The sequence below is a fragment of the Mchenga conophoros genome, linkage group LG11, assembly GCF_057382185.1.
Source record: "Mchenga conophoros isolate Kocher_MC1m ecotype Shallow Benthic linkage group LG11, M_conophoros_male_GT1.1, whole genome shotgun sequence".
Classification (NCBI taxonomy): Eukaryota; Metazoa; Chordata; class Actinopteri; order Cichliformes; family Cichlidae; genus Mchenga; species Mchenga conophoros.
This window is the reverse complement of record NC_140536.1, coordinates 38,983,328-39,007,849: the sequence shown is the minus strand read 5'-3', so window position 1 is coordinate 39,007,849 and position 24,522 is coordinate 38,983,328. Positions and strand designations below refer to the sequence as shown.

General features: G+C 48.2%; 2 protein-coding genes across 4 annotated transcripts; both read right to left on the bottom strand.

Annotated features, from left to right (window-relative positions):
- Window positions 1-1,757: 1,757 nt before the first annotated feature.
- LOC146565061 (thioredoxin-interacting protein-like) lies at window positions 1,758-4,753 on the bottom strand. 2 transcript variants are annotated; one of them, XM_085292960.1, is made up of 7 exons: window positions 4,248-4,753; window positions 3,714-3,789; window positions 3,491-3,638; window positions 2,891-3,103; window positions 2,667-2,813; window positions 2,275-2,577; window positions 1,758-2,136 (listed from the first exon to the last, which is right to left on the bottom strand). In XM_085292960.1, the coding sequence occupies exons 1-7, from the start codon at window positions 4,525-4,527 to the stop codon at window positions 2,089-2,091; spliced, it is 1,215 nt and encodes a 404-aa protein (XP_085149086.1). In that variant the 5' UTR covers window positions 4,528-4,753; the 3' UTR covers window positions 1,758-2,088. The 2 variants fall into 2 exon arrangements, with proteins under 2 accessions (XP_085149086.1, XP_085149087.1); XM_085292961.1 differs by having other exon boundaries at window positions 4,269-4,751.
- Window positions 4,754-8,132: 3,379 nt separating this feature from the next.
- On the bottom strand, window positions 8,133-24,048 carry bnipl (BCL2 interacting protein like). Of its 2 annotated transcripts, XM_085292959.1 has the most exons (10): window positions 22,312-24,048; window positions 20,420-20,500; window positions 20,109-20,152; window positions 18,235-18,477; window positions 17,973-18,161; window positions 17,642-17,744; window positions 17,430-17,561; window positions 13,886-13,972; window positions 10,620-10,718; window positions 8,133-9,038 (listed from the first exon to the last, which is right to left on the bottom strand). In XM_085292959.1, exons 1-10 carry the CDS (start codon window positions 22,353-22,355, stop codon window positions 9,014-9,016), a joined length of 1,047 nt encoding a protein of 348 aa, XP_085149085.1. In that variant the 5' UTR covers window positions 22,356-24,048; the 3' UTR covers window positions 8,133-9,013. The 2 variants fall into 2 exon arrangements, 1 of the variants encoding a protein (XP_085149085.1); XR_014894497.1 differs by lacking the exons at window positions 8,133-9,038; window positions 10,620-10,718 and having other exon boundaries at window positions 17,918-18,161.
- Between the last annotated feature and the right edge of the window lie 474 nt (window positions 24,049-24,522).

The window sequence follows — 24,522 nt, the reverse complement described above, 5'->3', positions numbered from 1 at the left end:
GTTAAATGTAATAAATTTGGTTTTCATGGATGTTAAACGTAATTGTTTCACCTGGTAAAGCAGCAACGCTGATCATTTTATTAAAGATGAAAGAATTTAGAAGTTTTTCAACTCTCAGTAATGCTACAGTGATCATTTGACTTTGGGACCTGCAGCAGAGTTTGGGCCCAGACATGGCTAATGACGTCAGACTTAAAGACCTGATTGTAAGGAAACTAGAAGGAAATGAGCCTGTGACTTTCTGCCCCAAAAGTGTCAGTGCTGGACTCATGCAGACACAGATAATCCAGAGTACATCACGGTCAGGCCGACACAGGTGAGCTCTGAAACAGGCTGAAGGGTTCAGGTCATACTAACTAAAGGTGCAGGTAAATATTAATAAATAACAATCATAATAAAGCAGAGGCTCGTTAGCGACCTGCTGACCTGTTGTCCTTAAAGTGAGTGTGGAGCTGCAGGTGCAGTGTGTGGATTCAGACATTAGGCTGTGATACTGACCTTTGCCCTGCTTTCTGCCTGCAGGCTCTAAAAGTGGAAGCAGAGCTGGAAACATGAGTGGCTGAGTCAGAAGCTGTCACGCTGATCCTCAGCCAATCACACACCACCGCTGACACACACACACACACACTGGTTTTCATATCTTAGTGAGGACATCCCATTGACATAATGCTTTCCCTAGCTGCTTACCCTCACCATCAAAAATGAATGCCTAACCCAACTGTAACCCTGACACTAAAACCACATTTTGAGCCTCAAAATTACCTTCAAACCCGCAGGGACAGACATGATGTCCCCATAAGGGCTGTTGGTCCCCACAAGTATAGTGGCATGCCAATTCTCTGTCCTCACAAAAACGTCTAAACGTGTACACACACACACACACTGCAGTGAGTCAGTGGTTTCTAAAAACGCCCTTGTCCAGCGTGTCCTCATCTTTCCAGGAAAAACAGGAAGTTAAAAATATAGATGCACCTGTGCTGCTCAGAAATGCATCTGTGCGACCTCTTACCCACTTCAGTACACACACACACACGCACACATTTGTGGTCCTCTGTGTCAGGTATCTCTGGATGTTATGTGTGGACTGTTTTTTCTTGTTTATTTGACATGTTTCAGTCACGTGTTCATTTCTCCTGCCAGCAGGGGGCAGTTCAATTCAATTTAAGTGATATAGCACCGCCACAAGAACAGCCGGCTCAAGGAGCTTTATACTGTCAGGCAAAGACTACAGTGTTACACAGAAACTCCATTTAGACGACCTCGTGTGTGAGCATGCACTTTGGTGACAGTGGGAAGGAAAAACTCCCTTTTAACAGGAAGAAACCTCCAGCAGAACCAGGCTCAGGGACTGGCTGGGGTGAGGAGAGCTGCACTGACAGTGCTGTTATGAAGTAAACCTGAACATGTTTAAATCACAGAGCAGGAAGTGCCCCTCTCACCGTGTTTAACAACATCAAACAGGAAGTGGAGAACCCGAAACATTTAAACACAACTTATTTTTCCTCTAAGCTCCTCCTCCTCATCATCATTAAAGGAGAACACTTTCAGAAAGTATTTTAATTCTGAAAGAAACAAAATTCAAAGTTCATCTGACAGCCCTGCTCTGTACTTTATTATGGCGGGCCAACACTATTTTACTTTGGCGGGGCACTGCACTTTGCCATTGAGGCTGTTTTTTCAGTTTTTGTACTCATCTTCATTTCATGAAACTGTAGCAATATTTAGTTTCTACAACAAAAAGAAAATGAATAAAAGTCAACATTCTTCATGATCGCTTTATTTTTGCTGTTTGGGAACAAACTGAAAACACCCAAACATTTTCAACTCATGTATCACATAAAAAAAATAAAAAATAGGCTCTTATTTACAAAATCTTACACACAGGTAACTTCCTGTTACTACAGTAAATAATGCAACAACAAGTATCTAAAAAAAACAAACATTTTCTCTGTTTTCACTGACAGGAAACAGCTGAATCAGAGGGGAATGGCTGTCAGGTCAGATCTCGAGGCAGAGCTGAGGCTCCGCCCTCAACCCGTGTCCTGGTGGAGAGACGGGGCGTTGGACCGTTTAAAGGGGACGCTGTCCTCAGAAGATGGGAACCACCTGAGAGGAGTTCTCAGAGTTCTGATCTACCTGAAGAAGAGAAAGAAAAACGAATGGATGACATCATCAGGACAGGATTAGCTGACAGCAGACCGCCAAACGACCCCGTGATGTCCAAAGTGCTGCTGCTGTCGCTGAGATCACACTAAGTTAAACTGGCGCGCTCACCTCACTGTATACGGGGGGAGGGGGGCAGTGAAGTTCAGGCGCTCTCATTATGAGCCCACCCTCCTCCTCCTCGTCCTCGGTGCCATCGTAGTCGTGGAGCAGCGGCGTGCGGGGGCCGTCCACCCTGAGGTCGCGGTGGATGTTGCTGTAGCTGGGTGGAGCCGAGGGGAAGGAGGTCCAGCTGGAGCCGGCCTGGCTACACATGCTGCTCGTCCGGCTGCCCACGCCGCTGAACGGGATCGTTCCGATGACCAGCGGCAGCTCCAGAGTCAGCTTCTCGCTGCCGGGGATGTGCAGGTAGATCTGAGGGGGTGGGGCTACAGGTTAAGCGTGCATCATTCCATTTTACTCATTTTACTTCTGATCTTATGACAACATTAGTGGTCTCTCACCATGAGAGCGTAGTCCACCTGGATGATGTCACAGCCAAGCAGAGAGGGCTTCAGTTTGGGCACCTTGATGGTCCTGCCCTGCCACATGTCGCACATCCCAGAAATTATGTGGTTTCCTCGCACCGCCGACAGCTTCTGACGCAACACCTGCACACAGGAAACCGCACAGGTCACACTTCCTGTCCCATGGCACTCACGTCTGAAAGTAAAGGTTAGGGCGTCACCTTGGTGCGTCCGTCCACGGCATACGAGTGTTTGGCGATGATGGCAGCCTTCGGCACCACAATGCGGGAGCACGTGTTCTCGAACTTGGCGTTGATGAAGATGTCCTCGCCCTCGCAGAAGCCCTTCCTGTCGATTTGAGCGCTAATGGACACCTGGCCATCAGGGATGAACATGCAGGTGACTTTCTTCTGAGCGGAGGCTGCCACCGGCGCCTGAGGGGAGGGGGAGGAGTTAATGAGCAGCACAGGTGACATCTCACAGCAGAGCTGTGCTGCATGGCCTTATGCAAGGATTATTCTGAACTGCACAGTTCAGAATAATCCTTCTTTACTGATACTGAGCCCCCCTTACTTTGAGCTCCACCCCCTTTAAGACTACTATCCTCTGACTGGCTACCCCTCACTGACAACAGATGGGTAGGGTTCTAGCCCTCTCTATGACATCACAGAGATCAGAGAGTAGAAAAGCCTGTAACAAACTGAGCGTTTCTCCGTGTCTGATATGAACATCTAACAGTAGAACAGGAAGTCAGCGGCAGGAGATGTGCATTAACCAGAATCTACTTCCTGTCTGAAGTTTGATTCCCGGGCGTTTCGTACCAGCAGGTCGGCTCGGTTCACGTCCAGCGGCTCCTCCACCTCAAATTCCTTCTCACACTGCAGGGCATGCTCGGACGGGCGGCGCAGCTCGGCCCGCACGTAATACCGCACCGAGCCCAACTTCCCTCTGAAGGACGACACCAGGCACCTGAAAGCAGAGCAGTGGCGTTCAGCAGCATGATCAACACGCCATCAGAAAGCAGCGGCGGGACTGGAAACTCACCCGGGTGGCGGCAGCTCGAAGCCGAACTGGAAGCTGAAGGTTTTACCAGCAGGAAGCAGGAAGCAGCCGTCAGAGTCTGAGACACAGGAAATAAGTAATGAGCAACTTCCTGTTTCACATTAAAGCTCAATTCTCTGACTGCAGAAAATGGAGCTTTTACTTCTTGGGAGTAAAAAGAGCGACTTCCTCCGTTTCTTTTTGTTTTTATCCTGTCTCACATCCTGCAGTTCCTCTGGAGTCCAGCAGAGACAGTAGTGAGCCAGACCCGCAGACTCCTATGTTAAAATGAACATGTTTACAGCGTGAAGCAGACACTGCTCTGGTCCCTGAAGACAATCTCCTCCTTCATTCGTGGGTTTTTATAAGTACAATTAAAGTTTGCATTACATCAGTCAATCACTGAGAGACTGCAGGAAATCCTAAAATCATGCAGATTCAGATTCTTCCGCGTGTTTCTCTAACTGATCTGGATAATAAAGTTTTTTTTATGTGAGCTTTGAATCGATACCTGTATTGATTAACTAATTCCTGTACCGTCTGATCTCGGAGCTTCACCTGGGCTAAGCGCCTCCTCCAGCCGCACATCCTCGTCGTACTTCAGGTACTCCACCTCCTGGCTCCTCCCGCGCTTCTTGCGGGGCTGGACGCGCGCGCAGCCGGCGGCGGTGACCCGGAGGCCGTCCACCCTGCAGGGCTGCTCGGCCTGCAGCTGCACGGAGCCGGACAGCTTGTCCCCGCTGCTATAGAAGGCGCGGCCGGGTTCGGAAAACACCACCCGGAACAGCCGCAGCCTGCTGGCCGGGGACAGAACCATGACGACGGCCGAAACGGACCGGAAGTCAAGGGGTCAGAATGTCCGGTTAGTGCAGAAACCGCCACCGAGGCGCGAAAACAAAATGAAATAAGGGTTTAATGAACCAGGGAAGCTGCTAAATTAGAGAACTGGAAGTGCCACCGGGCCAGGCTGTCGGTACCGTCTGTGATTCTTTCTGTAAACAACCCCGGCCCGTTTTATACCGCAGGAGGGGCGGGGGTCCCGCTACCCTCCGAGCAGCACGTGCGGACAGCGTGAACTCGCCAAGCCTCTGCTACAGGGAACTCTGTGATTGGCCGGCCCAGAACGTCAGCCAATCGGAGCGCGAAGTGGACGCGTGAACAGTGCGTGAAATGGACTGTGGGCGGGGCGTCAAGCTGGCGGGCCATAAATGAGAGAGAGCGCCCAAAGAGCGGAGTCATCAGAGTGAGAATAGAAACCTTCAGTAAACAGCTCGTATACACAGGCAGCGACACCTCCATCCACAGCTTACACCCATCGCCATACACTACACCTCCATCCACAGCTTACACCCATCACTATGCCTGGGTGGAGGTCAGGGCTGGACTGGGACAAAAAAATCGGTCTGGGCATTTTGACTAGAGACCGGCCCACCAGGTATTATAGGAAAAACCATAAAGCCTTTGAATGAAAACAAACGCTGTTGTCACAGTGATGGACGCTGTCTTGTTGGTATATATGTATCAGTCTCATAAACTTAAATCTACACCATCCTCCTTATTCTGGTATTCTAAACAGTACCCGAAAGTAGACTGCTTGGTCGAGTTAACCTGAACTATCTACAACACATGGTGAAAACCTGAAATTAAGACAGAGGAGACTAGAGGTGAGACATGATCATTACTCATTACTGATGACCGATTTAGATATATTTTCATAAACCATTCATTTTCCACATCAATAAACAGCATGGCAGGGCAAAATATTCTTTCTAACATGGCAACCTTTACAAAGTGAAAGGAGATAGAAAGACAGCTGAGAAAGAATAAAACTTAATTGACTTTTTGATGGCATTTTACACACAGCACTGGTACAGTATCTAGAAAATGTGGGAAATACTGGCATCATATACAGTACTTCTGAAGAAATTATGATGGGACCCTAAAAAAATTACTATGTACAATAACCCTAAACAAAACATATTAATGCCCTACCTGGCCCCCTGGCAACACTTTGCTAGACCCGCCCCTGCACAGTTACCAGCTGTCAGCTACTTAGAAAAGGATCCTGGTGTTATTAGTCTCTCAGAAACAGTTCATAACTTCCCTACACAGAATAACTCCAGCTTTGTGTCTTTTTCATTCTAGCTGAAGTCCGGGACAAACTGTGTTCCTTTTCACTTCAATACGAAACGCATAATATTTTCTCTGAATACGAGACGATTCCGTTTTTTTTACGGGACAGTTGGAAACTCTACTAACTAACCTTATAAATAAAATAAGATAAAACAAGTTCAACATCAGTAACATCATAGCACCCGCCCAGTAGTATATAAACTCCGTCATGCTAGCTAGTACGCAGTACGAGTTACTGTAACTGACTGTAAAAAGTCAGCAAAACGAAAATAAACTCCACCTAAACTTGGTTCATATCTGACCCAGATAGACTGCAGGTCATAACTTCTTACTTGAAGTTCAGTTCATCGCCTCGGGTCTCTGCTCCTCCTGCCTTTCCGTCATCCACCTGCCAGCGTGTTGCATCTGCTGGCCTCCATCACTTGCTAATGTTACTGAATCTGTGGAAGCTCCGCAATAGCCAAACAACTGAGTTATTTTTACACATCTCCCAGCATCTGGCCAATCCACCACCTTTCAGCTATACCGTTACGGAAAAAAACGGAAAAAAAACAAACAAACCCATCGGCCCACCGGGCAAATGCCGATGGCCAGTCCGGCTATGGTGGAGCTGTACGCCATGGCTAGAACCAGACTGAGAGACAGCTCCATCCATCAGGCTGTCAGGATGCTGAACTCTCTCCCTGCTCTTACACACACCAACTCCAGACCTGCATCCACCTCTTCCCTCTGAACCCCCCCAGACATAAATAAAACAAACTGAACATCCACCACTGACTGCCCCCCCCCCACACACGAACTCTTGCCCACAGTCACTATGGTTGTGTTGGACACTGTTGTTTATGAAAGACTGTATTGTGTTGTATATTAGAATTCTATTTTTTAATCTTTATATTGTTTTACTGTAACACTGAGGGCTGTGTGTGTTTGACTCCACCCACACATACCTATACACTACACCACCACCAGCTCACACCCATCACCATCCAGCTACAGCTGATCACCACCTACAGGAAACCTGAGAGCTGACACACAGCCGGAGCCGGTGCACGGCTCACGTAAAAGATACTTTCACACTTTTATAACTGTCCATGTACGGTCTCACATGTGCATGGGGTGGTGCTCTTTTTGTGTTTTGCCGAATGCTCTTCCAGTTTGTGAGGTCACATCCAATCAAAATCCTCAAATTTTACTCATTAAAGCTCAGCCCTCACAGACAGTTTGTTATGATTACCTGTCGGTCACAGAGGCCACGCCCCTATTTACAGTGGCTTGCAAAAGTATTTGGCCCCCTTGAACTTTCCCACATTTTGCAGTTATTTATTTGTAAAACATGTTTGGAATCATGTCTGATTTTCGTTCCACTCCTCATGTGTTTGTGTTGGTCTTTCATGTGGAATTCCAATAACATTGATTCATGTTTGTGGCTGTAATGTGACAAAATGTGGGAAAGTTGAAAGGGGCCGAATACTTTTGCAAGCCACTGTATGTAAACAGTTGAGTTCTGGTGCAGGTGAAACAGCCCACACTGCTTACATAACAGAACACTGGAGTAAACTCTCGACCATCTCATACTTCTGTTTAATCAGTTTTCTTTTTGATGTTTATTCAGCTGTGTGAGAACTATAACTTTAATCTCAGCCAAACCGATTTACTCACAAACAAATCAGACACTGAAAAAAGCCAAACAATGACATTTATAAGTATCTAATTGACTTATATATCATGTTTGACCTGAGTAGCCAAAGACCACGGTGGGGTTGAAAACGATGTGCGGGGAGTTCGTCTCCCAAAACGTCGGAGCACTTTTGCAAATATGTGAAATCGTGATAAGCCGAGCAGATGTTTGAAGTTCACGCAGCTACATTTTTGCCTGAAAGTATGTTTTGTGACACAGAGTAATATTAAAAGTAGCTGCTGCCATTGTTGGAAACTGGAATATGAATATGAATTCTGGGATAATATAGGCCACAAAGGATACACCCGACCCATCCTTCAAATCTGGGAAAAGGGGAACGCATTTGGAGCAGCTTTTGAATTTGGACAGGCTTCATCGCGTCGCTGTGACGTAATCGGGCTACAAATGCGGCCTCAGGAGGATGCAGCCCATGAACTTGGACACCCCCAATGTCATAGTTTTTCCAATACTGACACCTTTATGAAAGCAGCAGTGTGCGTGCTACTGTGATTTTCACTTTTCACAATAATGATTTAACACAACACCTTTGAGCTTTTATTTTGAAATTGTGCGTTTTGGAAAGCTGAACGTAGAGCACTTGGAGACGAGCACAGGCTGTAAAAAACAGACGAGAGTGATCACGGAAAGGTTTGGACGTGTGAGAGAAAAGATGTAAATCACAGTCACAGCAGGGCGCTCTGACACAGTTCAGTGGGCTGAACTCACGTTGGTGTTGATACTGTTGATGTTTGGATTGAGCTGTTCCCTGCAGGCCATTCAGAAAGAAGAATACAGGTCACCTGACAATCATTTCAGCCAGTAAGCACTCGCGTTTACACTGTGTGGAAAATGAATAATTCTGTGAACTCAAAACTAAAAAGAAAAACTAAATAATTGTCCTGTCCACAGCTGTCAACATTACCTCGTCAAGCCTAAGAGCCCGCTGCTGACCCTGAAACGGCGGTGAGGTCGCAAACCGTGAGTCAGCGTCACGCATTTTCAGGTAGACGGGACCTCATGAAACAAACAGGACGAGTCAGGCTGCTTGATCCATGCTTTATTACAGGAAGTGAAACACAGTCAGCAACCAGTCAGCAACTTTCCGCAGTGAAGCTCCACTCACGTGTTTCACATGGACATGAAAACCAAAACAGATTCTATCACCTGGATTACAGAGCCCGATTAGCCCCACCCCCCACACGTCCATAGATCTGAGGCTCAGACAGAAACGTGACGGCGCGATGTGTCGGGTGTCTCGCTCTCACCGCCGTCTTAAATACGCCAATAAATAAACAGTAAGTTAGCGTTTGTTCAAGTTTAGAGGAAAGAAGCAGCAGAGTTCCCGTTAGCATGTTCGTCCTCTCCGAGTCCGAACGCCACCAGCACACAGACGTACAGCAGTCTGCTCATATGTACACGCCACAGGTCAAAGGTCAGCAGGCTTCCTGACCCTGTGGCCTCCTGGGTCCCTCCAGTGTGACGTGTGAGAGGGTCATCTGTTCAGCTTCTCATCAAACCTGCAGAGAGACAGGAAGTGGATTCATGAACCGCGCCAACATCAGCAGGCCTTAACGTCTCTGTGAGCGTCTTCGTCTTCTCTCCGTCTTCCTCACGGCACAGATCACGTGACATTTCTGCAATCGTTTCTCAATAAAAGGCTCAATGCAAACTGATGGAGGGCTTTTAATTTGGAAATGATACAGGAAGTATGACTCAGTAAAATAGGAGTTAGTCAAACAGAAGGAATAAGAAAAGGCTGTTATCACCAGCTGTTAAGGTGAATAGGGGTCAAAGGTCAGTATGGGTTAGGTCTAAAACATACAGAAGTAGCAGCTAACCCAGCTGCCACTGTTAGCCTTTTTGTGAGGTGTTATAAGCGTTTTCTTGCATTTTGTATTTAATCTGTGTGTTCAATCGATCATCAAAGTTATCTTAGAGCCAGATTAGAGTTACAATGGAGTCCAAGCCAGAGTGGAGTCAGAGTGGAGTCAGAGTGGAGTCAGAGTGGAGTCAGAGCAGAGTTAGAGTGGAGTCAGAGTCAGAGTGGAGTTAGAGTGGAGTCAGAGTCAGAGTGGAGTCAGACTGGAGTCAGAGTGGAGTCAGAGTCAGAGTGGAGTCAGAGCAGAGTTAGAGCGGAGTCAGAGTCAGACTGGAGTCAGAGTGGAGTCAGAGTCAGAGTGGAGTTGGAGTGGAGTCAGAGTGGAGTCAGAGTCAGAGTGGAGTTAGAGTGGAGTCAGAGTCAGAGTGGAGTCAGACTGGAGTCAGAGTGGAGTCAGAGTCAGAGTGGAGTTGGAGTGGAGTCAGAGTCAGAGTGGAGTCAGAGCAGAGTTAGAGCGGAGTCAGAGTCAGAGTGGAGTCAGAGTGGAGTTAGAGGGGAGTCAGAGTCAGAGTGGAGTCAGAGTGGAGTCAGAGTGGAGTCAGAGTCAGAGTGGAGTCAGAGTCAGAGTGGAGTTGGAGTGGAGTCAGAGTGGAGTCAGAGCAGAGTTAGAGCGGAGTCAGAGTGGAGTCAGAGTGGAGTCAGAGTCAGAGTGGAGTCAGAGTGGAGTCAGAGTCAGAGTGGAGTCAGAGTGGAGTTAGAGTGGAGTCAGTCAGAGTGGAGTCAGACTGGAGTCAGAGTGGAGTCAGAGTCAGAGTGGAGTTGGAGTGGAGTCAGAGTCAGAGTGGAGTCAGAGTCAGAGTGGAGTTGGAGTGGAGTCAGAGTGGAGTCAGAGCAGAGTTAGAGCGGAGTCAGAGTGGAGTCAGAGTGGAGTCAGAGTCAGAGTGGAGTCAGAGTGGAGTTAGAGTGGAGTCAGAGTCAGAGTGGAGTCAGACTGGAGTCAGAGTGGAGTCAGAGTCAGAGTGGAGTTGGAGTGGAGTCAGAGTCAGAGTGGAGTCAGAGTCAGAGTGGAGTTGGAGTGGAGTCAGAGTGGAGTCAGAGCAGAGTTAGAGCGGAGTCAGAGTGGAGTCAGAGTGCAGTCAGAGTCAGAGTGGAGTCAGAGCAGAGTTAGAGCGGAGTCAGAGTCAGAGTGGAGTTAGAGTGGAGTCAGAGTCAGAGTGGAGTCAGAGTCAGAGTGGAGTTGGAGTGGAGTCAGAGTCAGACTGGAGTCAGAGGGCCTTACTGGCGGATGGCGTCGGGGATCTGCAGCTGGTCTGTGGGGATGAGCTCGGACAGCTGCTGCAGACTCTGAATGAAGCGGATCTTCCTGCTGAACTTATCGCTGTGGAGAACAGGGTCAAAGGTCACAGGTGAGACAGACCAACTACATCAAGCTAACACAACACATCAGGACCTGGGATAGTTTAACCTGTAAGATTTCTCACTGAGATTTATCTGTGTAATGACCAGATCCACCACAGGAGGCCGCTCTAACCGAGGGGGAAGACTTGGGGTCCTGTTCTAAAGCTCAGGTCTGAGCTTTAGAATGTGTTTCTGCTGCAACATCCAACATCTGCATAACATCAAACACTCTTTAAGACACTGAGATGGCGCCTTGTGCTGACCGATGTTTCCATCAGGCGGTGCAGTTCTGTGAGGTTCTGGTTTCACCAGCGTGCACCACAGACTCTTGGAAGAATTCTTCAAGATCGAAAGAATTACGAAGATTGGCAATGTGTTAATCGTCAGCAACAGACATGACAGCCGTTTAATCTAACGCCAGTAAATTATTGGGTCTTAAATGTTATGTAGACATCTGCCACCAGGTGGTGCATCGTCGTTGGGAAAACCTGCTCATCTCCATCTATTATTACTTTATTACATTAATATAACAGGAGGTTCAGTAAAAACGTCCTTCAAGGAGCTGCTCTTTACTTTCTTACTCTGAGTAACTGTCAGAGCCTGTACTTTTTCACTTAAGTTTAAATCCATACTTGAACTTTTACTGCAGTATTTTTTAACACTAGTATATGTACTTCATATTGATGTCGTCAAAGAACAGCATCGTGGTCCGTAAAGCCCAACAGCGACTCTACTTCCTCCTCAAACTGAGGAGAGCGAGAGCAGAGAAAGGATCGTGGGTGCTTCTCTGCCCTCACTCCAGGACATCTACTCTCTCCCTGCTCTGTCGACCCCGCCCCCCCAAAACTCTGAACCACCGCCCTTCACTGACTCCCACACTCCCACTTTCCCAAAAACACTCAGACTGTGTTGGACACTGTTGTGTGTATAAGACTTTTATCTTTTATGTTGTTTAGTGTAACACTGAGGACTGTGGGAGCCCTGCAGTTTCACTGTGTATGATCTGTACATGTGCTTTTGACAATAACTCTTCTCTACTTAAACACTGAATGTCTGGACTTTTGCCACCTCTGATCATGAATGTGATAAATATTTTAAAATGCCTTTGTTGTTAGTTTTTGACATTTTCCACCCTGCTTCTCTCAATGACTATCGCCCTGTAGCCCTCACCTCAGTAGTGATGAAGTGCTTTGAACGCCTGGTCAGAGACTTCATCATTTCTTCACTACCAGACACACTGGACCCACTACAGTTCGCTTACCGTCCAAATCGTTCCACAGACGATGCCATCTCTCATCTCCTCCACACATCACTCACTCACTTGGACACTAGAAGGGGGAATTATGTTAAAATGCTCTTCATAGACTACAGCTCTGCATTTAACACCATAATTCCCTCCACACTCACCACCAAGCTGGAGCATCTGGGACTCAGCTCATCTATGTGTCAGTGGATCTCCAACTTCCTAACTGGCAGACCACAGGCAGTAAGGATGGGCGGACATGTCTCAGCCTCCACCACTCTCAGCACTGGAGCCCCCCAGGGGTGTGTTCTGAGCCCCCTGCTGTACTCTCTGTACACATATGACTGTGTGGCCACTACCAGCTCCACCACCATCATCAAGTTTGCTGACGACACCGTCGTGGTGGGCCTGATCTCTGATAACAACGAGACGGCCTACCTGAAGGAGATTAGGAATCTGGAGAACTGGTGCCAGAGGAACAACCTCCTTCTAAACGTCAGTAAGACAAAGGAGCTGATAGTGGACTTCAGCACTAAGCAGGAGAGGAACTACCAGACCCCCGTCATCAACGAGTGCCCAGTGGAGAGAGTGGACAGCTTCAAATACCTCGGAGTTCACATCACGCAGGACCTGTCATGGTCCTGTCACATCAACACCGTGGTGAAAAAGGCCCGTCAGCGTCTCTACCACCTCAGACGCTTGAGAGACTTCCAACTGCCCTCCAAGGTGCTCAGGAACTTTTACTCGTGCACCATAGAGAGCATCCTGGCGGGAAACATCTTAACCTGGTTCGGGAACAGCACCATGCAGGACAGACGAGCTCTACAGAGGGTTGTGCGGTCAGCTGAGCGCACCATCCGCTCCGAGCTCCCTGACCTGCACTCAATCTACAGCAGGCGGTGCTGGACCAAGGCCAGGAAGATGGTGAAGGACCTCAGCCATCCCAACAACAGACTGTTCTCTCTGCTGAGGTCAGGAAAGCGATTCCGCTCCCTGAAGACCAACACAGAGAGACTGAGGAGGAGCTTCTTCCTGCAGGCGATACGGTCTCTCAATCACACCACCACACAGTACTGACCCACACATACGGTTCTTACACACACACTGGACTTTCTGGACTTTGGTTTTGCACAACACTGGTCACTATATTCTTCATTTCCAGTTAATACTTGTACAGCTGCTGTTATTGTGTATATATTTATTTATATTTAGATTTCTTCATACATTCTTATATAGTTCTATATTGTGTATTTTGTTGTACAGTTATTTTATTTTCAACTTTAATTTATATATTTTATCTTTATCTTATTCTTTCCCAGTTAAATTTACCCTTCATTCTAATTTGTGTTGTACAGTTATTTCATTTTTAACCTTAATTTATATTTTATTCCTTCCTAGTTAAATTTACCCTTTTTAATTTTTCATATTTATTTCCTATCTTATTCATAGCCTTTTCCTTTTTTGTTTTCTTTAGGTCACGAGCAGTTGTCCAAGCATTTCACTACATATCGTACTGTGTATGACTGTGTACGTGACAAATAAAATTTGAATTTGAATTTGAATTTGAATTTGAACTAAACTTCTGAGCATTTCTTACTTTTACACTAGTCTGTTAGTCTAATTTCTTTCCCTCATCCCAAGTAAAGACTCATTAGATGCTGCACCGTGAACGTGCACACAGTGATTTATCCAGTGAGCTGCACTTTGACTCCATACAGAGTCAAAGTGCAGCACACTGACAGAGGCCCTGCTAGATTTCAGCTTCTTGGTACTTCACTGCCACCTTCTGGTGGTAGGAATGCACTGCAGCCAACCAGGGTCCAGAAAAACCAAATGTACATTGTGTGTGTGTGTGTGTGTGTGTGTGTGTGTGTGTGTGTGTGTGTGTGTGTGTGCGCGCTGACCTGATAAAAGGTTTGACCAGCGTGATGAGAGCTTTGATGTACCAGGCGGGATGGACGACCAGCAGCCCCTTCAGGTCCTTCTTCAGCCTGCGGAGACATGAGGACAGTGAACCCCCATGTCCTTGTGCGCTAAACACACTTCAAAGGCCACCGTGACCATCAGCTGGTCGCGGTAACGCCATTACGTATGACAGACGAGTTAAAGTGCTGCTGTGGTTGTAAGCATGCACAGCTGTGATGAGGAGGAGGAAGAAGATGACCTCCAAAGAGCTGGAAACATGGCTGAATCCCCGACATCATCTCCCAACAGCAAAGGCAACTGATGATTACATCATGACCACACAGAGCAGCGCTCCAATCAGAGCGTCTCTTACACAGCGGGCGTGATCAATCAGATTAAAGACGTCATGACGGAGTCTGACCCGACGTCAGCACCATCACCTGCTGTCGTTGAGCCACAGCCAGCTATTAGCTTTTATTAGCAGAAGGTGACATGGCGAGAGGCGGGGGGTGTTGAACCCCCACTGCTGCCATCTTGGATTGCAGAGTTGGTGGGTTGGTTGTTTCCAAACAGGAAGTCTGACTCGAGTGGATGCTCCAAATAGGATCTCGGCGCTGCACGCCACGCAGCGTGTGAAAATCAGGTCGTGACCCTGACACTGCAAATGGATGAATAGAAGGGTCATTTTTGTTGTGGCTGTGATGGGGGTGGAGCTCTCCGTTGGCGCTCTTGCCTATGGTTAGCGTAACGCGCCTTGTTTTCACCTTAGCTCGTCTCACATTCAGAATATCCCGTCTTCCTCCTCTCACCCACACCGGTCGCGGCTGATGGCCACCCCTGAGCCTGGTACTGCTGGAGGTTACTTCCTGTCGCCAAAGTGCCTTCTCATAGGGGGTCACATGATTGTTAGGTGCCCCGATGCGACTGTTCGTGCTACATAAATAAAGCAAAATTGCAGGTAGTTGAACTGAAAGATCATCTCGCCGCATGGTCCACAGGTCGGAGCAGACACAGCGAGCAGTTATGAGAAGCTCTACTCGTCTACGGGGTCACAGTTACTTTTTTTTTTTTTCCTCTTTTTTAAGGCAAAGAAAGATGCCCAACGGATTTACTTTACCAAACTGACCATCCCAGCCTTGCCGTAATGGTCCATTTGATTCACCTTTTATTGTTTATTTTATTTTCACTTACTGAATACGGGACAGACTTGACTGGGGGAAAGAAGGGGAGAAAGAAAGAGGGAAAGAGAAACAGCTGAGAAGAGGGATGGGGGAGAAGGGCAAAAGACAAAAACCAACAGAACGGGCAGAGAAAAAAAACATGCATATATCAATCACCTGGATCACCTGCTGAGAAAGAAAAAAGAAAGCAAGCAGAAGAGAACAAGAGTAATAGAATAAACAACATCACAATGATATATGGGAATATGACAGTAAATACTAAATGTTAAACATTATTGTGCAGCACATAAGATCAACAGAACACAGTGTGCTTTGAGGTAGGAGCCAAAAAGGGTGTAGTTTGTGGGTGTGATCACCCGTGTGTACACCTGTGAGCATGGACGCGCTTGTTTTTAAAAGGTTCCTTCATGTAATGATCTGCTAGAGGGAGTGTGGGGGGGGCCACAGCCCCGTCCTCCAGGGCATGAAGCAGGTATGGAGGAGATCAAAACTCCAGACATCCAGAGGCCCCCAGAACACAAGAGACCAAGGAAGACCAACAGAGGGGCAGCTGCGCCACTGTCCCAGAAAGAGCTGAGGAGAGTCCCAGATGAGGGCTCACTCAGCAGCCACGGAGCAGAAGCCAGGGGGAGTTGCAGTGACGCGCCCGTGAGCTCCGCCGGCAGCCAGCCGCGCCTGAGTGACCGAGCCCCAGGCCGAGAGGCCGGGGGCACCCCACCTCCGAAGTGGCCCGAGCGAGCCCCAGGCTCCAGGCCCCGATAAGCGGCCGCCAAGGAGTGAGCCGGTGTGTACCTGGACGCCCATCCCCGGACACAAAGAACCACCAACGCACCGATGTCTGAGGGAGTCCGCCACTGGCAGGGGAAGTGGTGGTGGGGGGAGATAGGCCTCCAAACCTTGGAGGGCCTGAGATGTCCCCAGAGAGGTGGCGCCTGACACCCAACCTGACATATAGACACAGACATACAGGCACACACAGATACAAACATCCATTCCCACCCTCATGCTCTCATATGCACTTACTCCACACTCAACCAACGTGGAGACAGACATAAAGAGACGCTGTACACACGATCACACTCCCCAAGCGTACTCTACAAACCGGGTCTAGGTACCCTTGCCCCTGGAGGGGGGGGAACTGCACCCAGACCCAGGTGGTGTTTCCCTTTTCCCTGCGGTGGGGGGAGGCAGACCGCCCCGACTCCGCAGCAGCAGGGAGGCCCCACACTCCAGACCGCAGTCGGACGGCCAACTCCTCCTACTAGCCCCCCTGCTCCAGCAGGCCGCAGAGAATGGGGGTGGGAGAAGACTCCAAACCTCCCTCCACCCGCTCATTGTAGTGTTGATGCATGTGTGTTCTAAGGTGCAATTAAAACCCAGGAGGGCATGGAGCTACCTGCCAGAGAGCAGCAGGTAAGCGCATGGTCCCTCCTGCTAGCCCTCAATGACTAAGTGTATTTAAAATTGAGAGGTGGGCAACGATGCCAGGGGTGGGGTGTACACCCTGATGGTACTTTAGATTACGTGTATCGTGCCCACCCCCAAGATCCTATATGTATGTGTAATGAGAGTGTGAGTAATGTGAATGTCTAAGTTGTGGGATAAAATTGAGGCAGAGGCAGCCAGAAGGGGACAGAGGGGGGGGTAGCCTCCTCTGCACCCTGGTGACATACCCCTACTCCAAGGCCCTGCATGTGTGGGTGGTTGTGATGGAGCGGGAAGAGGGAGGCAGCTGGAGATGGGGAGGGAAGGAAGGGAGGGGCAAGTGACCCCTCCCTGGGGCCAGCTCCCCCGCTGACCCCAGTAGGTACCCCCATACTCCGCGACCCGCCAGGGAAAGGGGGCCCAGGCCCATCAGACCGGGGCCCAGTGCAGTAGCGCCCTCCGGCCCCACAGAGCCCAGGACAGTCTACCCAACCCCACCACAGAGAAAACTGCACCCACCCCACCATCCACTCATCTTCCAGACTACATAAGACAATAAACACCCAGGCTGAGATCTTCCTCCACCTCTCCTGCATCTCCCCCTCCTGCAGAGAGTTCCTGAGGAGAGGAAAGCTCCTGCAAGATGTGACAATCTTCCCCACCAGTTGAAGAGCCCCCCAGGTGGCTCGATGCACCGGCGGCACCCTGCTCCAGGGCTGGGCCCCCATGCACCCACCCGCCCACAACCCCGGCAACACACCAACCAGGACCCAAGCCCCCGAGGCCTGGCCCGGGCCCCAGCCCAGAGACGGAGCGCCCCCAGAACCTCACGCCCATCCCGGACCTACCCAGGGGCAGCCAGGGGTCACAGTTACTGAAGGAACAGGAAGTAAAGAAGCTCCACCCCTCAGAGCGGTGCTGAGAGGGGATGCTGTACCTCCTGTCGATGGACGTGTAGCACTGGTGAAGCCATTTGATGGAGGGCAGCTTATTTCTGGGAGCCATGGCGCACAGGTAGACTAGCAGGTAATTCTCTGAGACCATCAGGTCCAGCGTCCCCACAATGTACCTGCAGGGGAAGACAGGTGATAAAGGAGGCGTGGCTCACACCTGCTAGCATTTGACCACAATTTCTGGGCCCAAACTCACCTGAACAGGTTTTCCATGACATACTCGTAGTTTTCCACTGTGTTCTCCGGCAGGTAACAAGAAGTGAAGAGGATGATGGCGTTCATCCCGTCTCCAAAGTAGCCTGTCAACCAACCACAGGCAGAGCTGTCACGGTGCAATTTCAAATACAACACAGTGTTAGCTCCATGGCACCTGCAGGTGTGTTACAGGTGAGTGTGTGTGGCGCTCCTGCAGGTGTAATATCAGTGTATCATCTTATTTGTGTTACAGGTGTTTTTCAGGTGTGTGTGAGACCTGGAAGCTCCTGCAGGTGTATTACAGGTAGTTTGGTGGGTGTGTGACCTCTGACCTCCATGCGACAGGACCTGCAGGTACGGCTCCAGGACGCTCATGTTGACATGGTATTCGTGTCCTGAGATGCAGAACCGCCTCCAGCGCCGCCCTCTGCTGTCCACCTGATCCAGCTCCATCAGACCTTCGGACTGCTCCATCGGATTTCTGGCCACAGCTCCACCTCTGCCCATCCGAGGAAGGTCGTCTGTGAGACAGAGGTCAGAGGTCAGCTGCTTTTCTCTCGGTTACATTACTTCCCATCTGCGTGCACATCTCACCGTCCCACTCCAGGTCGTGCATGCTGTCCGGCAGTGTTCCTGTCTCGCTGTCCGATGGCGTCTCCAGAGCTTCCAGGTTGATGTCAAGCGACGGTGTGTCGTCTGGTGTCCCTGACAGCGCGGCTGCAGAGAAGCTGTTCCGATCGTTCGAGTCACGGCGGTTCAGCGTGAGACTCAGAGACGGTGCCACCAGACGCTTCTTAGCTCCGCCTCCACCCGATAGAGTGAGGCTGGTGACCGGAGCTAAAGAACAGAGGACAGAGTGAACACTGATTGATTTTTGGAAGATTGTTGTCATTGATTTTGATCACCTTTGATTGGTGACTTTGAGCTTTGTCAGAATCAGAATACTTTACTGAGCCATAGAGGAAATGATGTTGGTTACAGCGCTCCAGTACCAACAGCAACAAAGACAATACAGGAAATAAACAATAGCACAATATATACAATATTTACATATATATAAGCCACTTACTAACAGTGTTGAGTAAGTTACTTTAAATTAGTAACTTAGTTACATTACTAGTTACTTCCATCAAAAGTAACTCAGTTACTTGAAGTTACTCGTTACTTTCAAAGTAACTAGTTACTAGGGAAAGTAACTTTGGTTTTACTCAGACTTCTCTTGTTAATGTGTTGCTTCCGTAACTTTGCCAGTCTTCTAGCTTGCTTACTTGCCACAGTGCACTGTGCCACCTACCAATACAAAGGAAAAGATAATGTGCACATTTCCACGAGAGAAATCCCACGCCTGCACCATCGTTGACTGCTGCCATGATTCTAGCCTACATCACAGAGTCATGTGCGCTTTTTACATCCAACACAAAAACTGCAGTCGTGGTGCTTTGATTGTACTCAGAACTCTGAAATTCTGCCTTCTGAATAGGAAGATGTAGGTAACAGCAGACTGCAGATGAGCTGCATACAGGGCTGGACTGGGACAGAAAATTGTTTCTCCATCACCTGTTCAGCTCTGATGATTCAGTAAGGACATCTCCTGGTTTCATCTTCATGTTTCCCTCTCACCACATATCCAAACCGACATCATGACCAGCAGCTTTACAGCTGTGGCTCCAGCAAACATCAGCTGATACTAGAAATTAATATTAAATAAACTCCACCTAAACTTGGTTCATATCTGACCCAGATGGACTGCAGGTCATAACTTCTAACCTGAAGTTCAGTTCACCTGACACTCTCGGACCAGCGGCCGCTTCGGGTCTCTCCTCTTGCCTCCCTTTCCCTCATCCACCTGCTGGCCTCCACCACTTGCTTATGTTACTGAATCTGTGGAAGCTCCGCGATAGCCACCACACGAAGTAACGAGTAACGACCCTATCTAAATCCCAGTAACGAGTAACGCGTTCCTGATTTTGGCATAACTAGTTACCGTGCTCGTTACCACAATAATAACGTAGTTACTGTAACGCGTTACTTAATAACGCGTTAGTCCCAACACTGCTTACTAATAAATATCTGAATAAGAAAGAAGAGCATGAGCAAAGAGGGTGTAGCAATAGCAGTATACAGTGTGTTGGGTGGATGAGTTGTACAGGGAGATGGCCACAGGCAGGAATGCATTCCTGGGTCGTTCAGTGGTGCTTTTTGGTAATCTCAGTCTATGACTGAGCGTGCTCTTGTGGGAGGAATTATCCAACACTGTCTTTATCCTGGACAACGTATGCCTCTCCATCACAACCTTAAGAGAGTCCAGCTACATCCCCACAACATTGCTGGCCTTGCAGATCAGTTCGTTGAGTCTGTTAGCATCAGCAACCCTCAATCTGCTCCCCCAGCATGCAACAGCGTAGAGGATAGCACTGGCCACAACAGACTCGTAGCTTCAACTTTAGCTTACAAAAATTGGTTTTCACCTGATTCTCCTGCTGGACTTTCTGTGTCATCCTCTGGAAGTGGTCTGAAGCAGCAAGCCCAGCAACGCCAGCCAGGTAAAACCAGGTAAACATGTGAAACAAAGAGGTGAGAAGATATTCACCACACACATTAGCTTTAGTTTGCATTTATTCACAGCTATTAGCTTCTGTTAGCACATATTAGCATTAGCCTTTATTAAAGCTACATTCGCCTCTTACCATATGTTACTATTAGCCTCTGTTAGCACAAATTAACATCCTCCATAAGGATCTATTTATCTTTATTAGCCTCTGTTAGCATGACCTCTGACCTGGGGAAGCCATCATCCTGCCACTCCTCCCTCAGCTCCATGTCCTGGATGTTGGCGGGGCTTGAGGGCCCTGGAGCAGACCTGGAAGAGCAAAGAAAAACCGAAACTGGGACCCAATTCAGATTCTCTTCTCTGATTGGCTGATTGTTCTTCTGCAGGTATTTTGACGTTTTTTTGTGGTTCTATTATTTAAAGTTAAATAAAGACCAATAAATAAGTTTGTTTGATCGGACATTCATGACTCACACACACACCTTGGTCTGACCTCCTGTGACGTTCGTTTGGAGGTTTGTAAACTATTTATAGCTCCAGGGTTTCCGTCCAATCACAGATCTGACCTGCAGGCAGTTAAGCCTCCTGGTGATTAAAATCAGATCAAACCCGTCTGACTGCTCTGACTATCTCACACACCTGAACAGGTGAACAAGGGAGGGGCTTCATTGTTCCTCTGTTTGCTGTGAAGCTGACACACCTGATCTCCAGCGACAGTAACTGAACAGGTGTGTGCAGTGGGTGGTCCTCTGCAGGTGAGGAGTGTTTTCACTGCGGTACCTTCAGGGTCAGCTCGCAAAAATATCAGAACTCTGATGAGCCTCCACAAAAACAAAGAGGAGAGATGAAGGAGTCTGTAAAGCTTCCTTGGAGTCACTCCTGGTGAGGAACAGCTGTGGATGGATACATGAAAGTTCAGATGAAATCCTGGTAAAGATTAAAACTCTTCACAAAGGATCTCAGCCAATCAGAGGGCTCCTCAGGTGAGAACATGTGAGAAGAAGGAGGAGGAGTTTAAGACGATGAAGACTGATGTTTGCAGATCGTATAATCTGCTCAGTTCTTTGTCTCCAGCCTTAAAGATTCGTAAAGTCTTGGCGGCTGCCCCCTGGTGGTGCGTGCAGATACTGCAGGTGAACTGCAGGGGGTGGAGCCAATCATTATTACATCATCACCTTTGATTCTGAGCTCGTCCCAGCAGATGGCACACTTGGCTCAGGCTGTTGATTTACAGCCAGATTTTCTAAAAAAAGCCAAAATGGTGTGTGAGCGCAGTCCTCAGGTGTGTTATCAGACGCACCTCCGTGGGCAGTAAGGTTAGGCCAGGAACATAAGATGCTTTGTTTCGGCGCGGGTTATTAAACTGCGTGTTGTGAACGTTAAATATTCTCCCCTAATGTCCTCGGCTCTGCATGTGTTACAACGGCCTCACCTGCGCAGGTGAAGCTGCAGGTGCAGAGTGCGAGGCGTGAACCTCAGAGCGATGTTCAGTCCGTTTCTTCATCAGCTCAAACACAGTTCACATTACTGGCAGTTTGTTTGGTGACGTTCACTCAGCACCTGCTCCACAGATCAGCTGTTTGCAGGAGCATGATGGGAAATTGCAAAAACTCAACGTGTGACACAAACTAGCGCATGACACGCAGGCGTGACCGGACGCCTCACCTGCAGAGCTTCACGGACTGAGTTAGGAGCTCAGAGAGTGTTTTCAGGGACTCGGGAGGATCAGAGGCCTCCTCTGGTCTTTGACTCTGAGCTCAGATCCAGGAAAAGGCGTCAGCTTCCTGTCCGAGGACCAGAACCCGATCAGGACCCGACCAGGAGCCAATCAGAAACTGCAGACTAATCAGTGAAGTCATCAGCAAGGAAGAGATCGGCGATGAGGCTCAGGACCTGGACCGGGAGACCCCATAGCAAGCAGGAAGTCAACGGACATCACTTCCTGCTGATCAACAGCCCAGATCATCAGGCGGTGAACATATCACAGAGACCCCTTCACTGACCGTCAGCAGCAGAAGCAGTTTGAATTGAACTTCCTCTTTTTACTGAGCAGGAAATGCGCACACACGCACAAATACACACACACACTCTCACACAGCGTTTGAGCTGTAAATATTTACCTGTCCTCACCCTGCCCGTCTGTATGCTCAGTGGGGGAGCTCATGATGTCACTCTGATGTCACAGCGTGCTCTGACCAGCGTGTGGGACCCACTGGATGTCTGAGTGTGGTGTCCTCCTTCCTCTCCTCTCCCTCGCACAGAGGGAGTTCCCACTCTGACTCTATGGGGCTCGCTCGCTCTCTCTCTCTCTGCCTGACAGGTTTGTCTGCATTTCACCACAGAGCCGCCACCTGATTGGCCACGCTCACCTGCTCCTTGCACACAGGTGAGGTGGCAGATCAGCTTCAGCCTGCTTCATTAAAAATCCACCAATCAGATGCTGAAGCTATTTAAAGCAGGAGGAAGTGCAGAGTGTCCGCAGGGTCCTAGTGCCTGTGAGAGCAGCTTAAATTCAGTTAAATGCTTTAAAAAGACTTTTATTTTGGAAGTCAGGAGGCATGAATGACATATATTTAGGAATCAACACAAGAAATCCAGAGATAAAGGAGAAAATTTTACAACCATAATTAGAAATAACATTTCCACTTCAAACACCCAAGTTAATAAATCGACTCACTACTAGGGATGGGTACCGGTGTTCTGACATAAACGGTAGTAACCAGACCGAAAAGCAGCGCACATTTCGGTGCTTTATTTCGGTGCTTTTTTTTCCTGAGCTGTGATACACTTCTAGCCAATCATTTTACGTTTCCCAGGATAGTAGGCGGGGCCAGGTACGTACGTTCTTTTAGAGCTACAGATTAAAAATGTCCAAGGCGAAGCGGTCAAAAGTCTGACTGTACTTCACAGCAAAAGATGCAAACTCAGCAGCAACAAGTGCTTTAAGCTGATACTGTGATACTGTCAAAGGAGGTAACACCTCGAATCTGATGAAACACCTGGCGACGCATAGCGTTTTTTTAAAAGCCGAGAAATGCGCCGTATTTGATAGCTTGCTGCGAGAACTCACACTGTGCACGTTGGGTGGGTTGCCAGTTATCGGACCCGGAGCAACATCCCCCAAAAACCCGAAGAATAGAGTCCTGGCCCCTAGCCCTGCCAGTGTAGCAGAAATGATGAGGATGATGATGCAGCAGCAGCCGTTCTTCTCTGTGTGAGTAGCTTAATGTTGTTCGTGTGTAATTTACGTTGAGTAGGCTAACCACGTTATTACATTAATGCATGTAAGGTGAACTAGCAAACATCATCATAGCTACATGCGGCTGTCTTCTTGTTTGATGGCAGATACTCCCTTCACCCTGGACAAAAAGGCTAAAATGACCAAAGAAAAAGTGGGAAACAGTTAAACATGAGAGGTTTTTGGACAAAGTTTGTGTTTTTTTTTCATTGTTTAAGCACTGCTTCCAGCCAAGAGTGATACCATATATGCCCCATAGCTGCAGAAAAGGCTAACATTGTTATCTTTTTACAAAAAAAACAGCTGAACATGAGAGGTTTTTGGACAAAGTTTGTGTTCTCCATTCATTAAGCACCGGTTCAAGCACCGTTTAAGCACCGGCACCGTTTCAAAAGTACCGATTTGGCACCGGTATCGGATAAAACCTAAACGATACCCATCCCTACTCACTACAATAAATACATCGAGTCCAACGGGGGAAGGTCAGAAGGAAGGCGAGTGTTTCAGAGGGGAAACCACAAGTCTGAGCAGATGTTCCAGATGTTTACAGAGTTGTACCCCAAACTTTATCCTGATGACTCATGATGAAACATTGTAAATAAAAAAACCAAAACCCTTTCTTCTGCAAACTTCCTGTTGCTGCAAGCTTCTTCCCTCTGTTTCACAATAAAAGTCTTTCCCTTCTCAGTGCAATTATTGTGAAACATGATTTATTCACAGCTGGTTTCGTGACAGTTGGCTGCAGTTCTTTTTCTCTTTAATAAAACACCCAAAACCAACAGCCTACGGAGGCCCAACAGTGCCAAATCTGTCAGAAATTCACATCTTCAGAAAACCCCCAAAAAAACAAACAGATTCAAACAAGCATGAAGGTCCGCTATGACGGCACACCTCAGCTGGATGCAACATGTGATCACAAGCTCAGGTACGAGCCAGTGTTGTGTCTGCACACGCTGTTAGCAGCAAAGTCTGTATATTTTTTTATATATTTTATTTTATTGTTTACTCCATTTAATTTGTAAAATATGCGCACACACACACACACACACACACACACACGTAGAAAAACATATTTAGTATACACATCCAGTAA

Coding starts and splice junctions, on each gene's coding strand:
- bnipl (XM_085292959.1), bottom strand. CDS start 22,355: ATGAGCTCCCCCACTGAGCATACAGACGGGCAGGGTGAGGACAG. Junction 17,562..17,641: donor GTCATGGAAAACCTGTTCAG/GTGAGTTTGGGC, acceptor CTTCCCCTGCAG/GTACATTGTGGGGACGCTGG. Junction 13,973..17,429: donor TACACGTCCATCGACAGGAG/GTACAGCATCCC, acceptor ATGTCTCCGCAG/GCTGAAGAAGGACCTGAAGG.
- LOC146565061 (XM_085292960.1), bottom strand. CDS start 4,527: ATGGTTCTGTCCCCGGCCAGCAGGCTGCGGCTGTTCCGGGTGGTGTTT. Junction 3,790..4,247: donor TGAAGCTCCGAGATCAGACG/GTACAGGAATTA, acceptor CCTGTGTCTCAG/ACTCTGACGGCTGCTTCCTG. Junction 2,578..2,666: donor AGGTGGACTACGCTCTCATG/GTGAGAGACCAC, acceptor CCACCCCCTCAG/ATCTACCTGCACATCCCCGG.